The sequence below is a fragment of the Camelus ferus genome, chromosome 36 (genome assembly GCF_009834535.1).
Source record: "Camelus ferus isolate YT-003-E chromosome 36, BCGSAC_Cfer_1.0, whole genome shotgun sequence".
Classification (NCBI taxonomy): domain Eukaryota; kingdom Metazoa; phylum Chordata; class Mammalia; order Artiodactyla; family Camelidae; genus Camelus; species Camelus ferus.
Genome location: NC_045731.1, coordinates 17,916,869 through 17,922,077, shown reverse-complemented (window position 1 = coordinate 17,922,077; position 5,209 = coordinate 17,916,869). Strand labels below are relative to the sequence as shown.

Below are 5,209 nucleotides of genomic sequence, written 5' to 3'. Positions count from 1 at the left end.
TCAATGCTTAATATCTATCTATTAATTTCAATAAAATAATCACATTTAATGAGTGCTTTAAGTTTTTAAGTCCTCTTCAATGTTTTCTTGATTAAAAAATTTTAACTGCTGTGTATTAGGCTTTCCTAATATTGGTATGATTCCATGTATTTTTGTCTTTTCATTTCCTCTGTGAGAAGTTTCCTGTTTTAGAATATTTGTTGCTACATGACTATTTGCAAAGATGACAATTACCTCTAAGTTTTCATTATGAATTGAAGTCCTTCAATACAAAGTATCCTTTTCTATTTATTTTAATCTTTCCTGCAATCTGCATTTTTGACATTAAAATGACAACCAATGTTTTGTTTTCATTTGTATTACCTAAATGCACATTTGCCCATACATTTATTTTTAACTTTCTGAAACAATTTTTAATATATTTGCCTTTAAAAAAACTATCTGGAAAGTCTTATTTTAGAGATATGTTATGTGCAAATATATTCTGTATTTTGAATCAACATTATACACTGATAGATTGGATGTGAGATATGTGAGACAATTTCAGGATTATTTGTGTGTCTTTGCCTAAATGAGTACAAAGGTGGCTTCCCTTTACATATGACTAACATTTAGATATTGCTGGTACCTACCTGCAAGCTATCTTGTGAAGATAAACCATGTTAATTTTATCTCTAAAGCCCTTTGAACGTTGTCTGGCACATAGGAAGAGCCTAGCAAAGTATGTTATCACCATTATATCTATCCATTTTTTTTTTGAGGCAAATACAGATATTTATGTTTCTGACATGCTCTATTCTTGTCTTATTTTCTTGATCATATTTTTATTAAATAGCATTTTGGCATGGCACCATGAAAAAGAGTATTATGTTGTACGTTGCTTCAGGCTACATTTTACATAAACTATGATATGCACTAATGTAACAAGGAATGTTCAGGGCAAATGCAAATAGTCCAAATCTTTCTTATTGCCCATAGATTGTATTACACCTTTGTAATGGTATAGTAACCATGGTTTCTAAACTGAATTGTAAAGAGGATAGGGTAGTCTTAATTTAATTAGAATTTAGTTGAATTTAATTGTAATTTTCTCTACTTAAGTGTAGTCCACAAAATCATAGAATCTGTAGACCATATTTGCCAACACAAAACAACGGGATACATTTCCTAATCATAGAAATAATTGAAAGCAAAGTAAAAGCATAGTTTATAAAAAAGACCAGGAAAATGAAAAGGGTCTGTAAACGTATGAAACAACATAATGCTTACAGAAGATGAGAGAGGAGCCAAAGAAGCATAATTTAGACAATTGCAAGACAAAACAAATAGTGTTAGCTGTAAATATAGAGGCTAGACAGCATGGATATCAGAGCAAAAATAAGTCGTAATAGTTTTAAATGGCATTCATATTAGATGAAGAAATATTTAAAATAAATTAAGTAAAGGAAAATAATTTATATTTAAAAGACTTGAATAAATTAGTTGACAGTTTTGAATTTGTAAAAATTTTTTAAAAATTAACTCCTAAAAATTTGCACTTTTACATCTTATTTTTAATATTTAACAAATATTTAAGAAAAATCATCAACTATAATTTTATAAACAATATAAATTTCAAAAAATAAAATTTTTACAATCATTTTTTAGTAAAAGCAATCTATATAGTTACCAAAATTCACACTCAAAAAATCTAATACTTGGAAAACAGAAAAATATGTTCTTAAATAGCCTTTAAATAGCAAAAAACATGAAATTTCCAATTCTAGATTATGTAGAAGAAAAATTTAAAAATAATGGAAATTTTAGAAGATTATCTGACTAAAGTTTTTGAGTTGCCACAAAACTTGAATTCATAGTAAATTCATAGCTTTACAATTTATCTTTGTTAAAAGATTTAAAAGAAATGAGTCAAACATTTAATTCAATATTTACTTTAATGATTATAACAAACCTACAGAAATCAGGAGAAAGGTAATGATTTTTTTGAAAAACATACAGATTTTCAACAAAGAAGCAGTTTACTGAAGCTTGCAGATGAATCACACAAAGCTTGCACATAAATCACACAATTAAATGCTTTCAGGTAGCCACCACTGCATGCAGATTTTTAACGTGATGAATTTCAAACATGTCATGTCCAAAGCATTGCAAAGTAACAGTCTGAATTTTTCTCATGTGCAAAGAACACATTCATCTTAGGTCTCAATGACAAAGGAATAATCAATGGTTAAACTCGTAACTGTACACAGAAAGCTTCAAAAACCTACATAGGAAATATCAGAAATATTGCTTAAGTTTTTAATATATACATGTACATATGTAACTATCCATCTAGAAGAACATATACAAAGCTGTTAATAACTGTTAGGACATTTCCAGTATTTTAAATTTTTCAATATTTTTCAAATTTTCTCCAATGGTAACATATACCATTCTAAGTTCAAAATTGTGAAGCGCTCAGTTTTTCCTTTGCCTTTTGTATTTTTGTTCTTCAAATCAATCGAAACTAATTTATAAAACAGAAAGAAGTGTTCTTTACAAAAAAGCTCATGTGCATTAAAAATACTCAGGAAAGTGAGTGTTCCGATTATGATGGCCAGCATTTATTAGTACCGCCTTAAATGTTTTATATCCATTATCTGATATAATATTTATATTAACTATATGGATGTGGAATTGTTACTTATGTCATGTGTTCGAAGACACTTGAGACTGAAAAGATTCAGTGATTTATTAAAGGGTTATGCAGCTAAAAGGACAGCAGATACAGAGTCTGAATTCTGGAGTGTTTGCTTCCAAAGCAAATGCTCATAATCACTCTGCTATATTGCTTCTCCATAAAATATGAAATAATCGATAAAAGTGTTATCATTGTTCCTCCAATGGAGCTTATTTCCAAAGTGAAATTCTCTGAAGTTGGAGTATGCATGGGAATTTGTATGATACAGGTTAAAAGATGACAACTGTATTTTGTTTCATTTTGCAAGTCAGTTGCCCTTAAAAACAAGTATTTAAACCAGAGATTTAACATTTCATAGTTTCCAATTACTATGTGAATTTCTAAAGGCATATTCCTGGTAATTCCCAGATCATAAATGGTCAAATGAAAGATAGCACAACAGAAGGAAAAAGAAAAAAAAAGGATTCTACTGTCTCTGGAAAGAGAGCAAGGAAATACACCATAAGCAAGAAAAAATAGATGAATTTAAAAGTTTAGCATCACTGTTATTTTAATTGCCTGGATCCCTCTCTCTTCTGAGTGACTCTACAGAAAGCATGTTTTACTTCTTTGTTCCTAAGACTATAAATGAATGGATTCAGCATGGGGATCACAATGGTATAAAAAACAGAAGCCACCTGATCCTTTCCCAAGGAGTAAGATTTACTTGGTTTCAAATAAGTGAAAATCATAGTGCCATAAAAGATGGTGACTCCCAGGAGATGTGAGCCACAGGTAGAAAAGGCTTTTTGCTTTCCGGAGGTGGAATTAGTTTTCAGGACAGTAGACAGGATGAACACATAGGACACAGATATTGTGATAAGAGACACCATTAGGGTGGTGCCAGCGACAATGAATATCATGATTTCGATGTCATGTGTGTCAGTGCAGGACAGGGCTAAGATTGGGGATGTGTCACAGAAGAAGTGCTGGATTATATTGGATTCACAGAAATGCAATCTGCTTATGCAAAGGACATTGACAAAGGAGTCCAGAAAGCCAATCAAATAGGACCCAAGGATGAGGAAGCAGCAGCGTCTCAGGGACATAACTATGGGGTAATGCAGAGGGTTGCAGATGGCTACATAGCGATCATAGGCCATTGAGGAGAGAAGGAAACATTCAGTGGCACCCAGGAAGACAAAGAAGTACAACTGGGTGAAGCAGTTCATCCGTGAAATAGACTTGGTGGAGGTCAGTAAGTTCTCTAAGGTTTTAGGGGTGATGACAGTTGAGTAACTGAGGTCAAGGAATGAGAGGTGACTGAGGAAAAAATACATGGGGGTGTGAAGCTGGAGATCCAGGCGGATTATCAGTATCATCCCCGCATTCCCCACCATGGTGATCAGGTATATCAGGAGAAACAGCGTGAAGAGGGCCAGCCGGATCCCTGCAGAATCTGTCAGCCCCCGAAGGATGAAGCTGGACACTTGCGTGTTATTCCTTTGACCCATAGTGTTCAAATGCTATAAACTGTTGAGAAATCAAAGCTAATACTTAACAGGAAGTACTTCAAAAAGATTTGGGTTTATATGAATGCCATGACATTTGTATTAGTTCAGTGTTAATAGAAAGTGATAATAATATAGTGTACAGAGTATGGAGAGAAAATCCTTAATTTGATTGAGAAATATAGGAATAGGTATAAACTGAAATTTGGATAAAATATAATAAAAGTTAATATAGTGGTTAATTACAATAACCCTGATACTATTCTATATGCTTCCTGTTATTAATGCATTTAATCTCCATAAAATTATTATATCATAAGTAGTACATGTAGCCACATTTTTTAGGTGAGAAAAAGGCAAAGAGAATATAGGTAACTTATTCCGAGTCAGTTATTCAATATTGACTCTGGAATTCTAACAAGATCGATTAACTCCAGAGAGCATGCTCATAATACTATGTTCCTATTTACAATTAATTTCAGAAAACCTGATGGATAAATTCTAGGTACATAATAAACAAAGATAGAAAAATAGTTTTAATGCATCATGTATTGTCCTTTTGTTTCCAATTTTATTTAACACAAGATGACAAATTTCAACCCTAGAAGACTCTAGTAAGGTGCATTAAAATTTTGGATCCCATATTAGTATTAATTTTCAAAACATATAATATTTTCAAAGCTTGACCCTTCAAAACAATTTTTTTTCTGAAAATATGCACATTACTTGTAAACCATGATTCCATCAATTCTATATCTCTGATTCCATGAATCCTGGGGTTATTGCAAGGTAAGATCTATATTCTGTACGTACACATGCTCTTCTGGTTATGTCCCCATTTTATTTTATCCTGACTAAAACCTTCTAATTTCGAGAACAATACTCACTGTGAGCCAATGTTGGTGAAAAAGTATCGTCTTCCAATATTATCTGTCTAGAAACATGTCAACCTCAAATTTTTCTCACAAATAAAATGTGAAAACCATTTAAGTTGAAAATTTCTGTAATATAGTATTTGTTTGTTTGGATAAGTTCTTTT

At 31.7% G+C, this 5,209-nt stretch overlaps 1 protein-coding gene across 1 annotated transcript; it reads right to left on the bottom strand.

Annotated features, from left to right (window-relative positions):
- Positions 1-3,053: 3,053 nt before the first annotated feature.
- LOC102517230 (olfactory receptor 8H1) lies at positions 3,054-4,361 on the bottom strand. Its single transcript, XM_006189657.2, has one exon. The coding sequence runs from the start codon at positions 4,171-4,173 to the stop codon at positions 3,226-3,228; it is 948 nt and encodes a 315-aa protein (XP_006189719.2). The 5' UTR covers positions 4,174-4,361; the 3' UTR covers positions 3,054-3,225.
- Between the last annotated feature and the right edge of the window lie 848 nt (positions 4,362-5,209).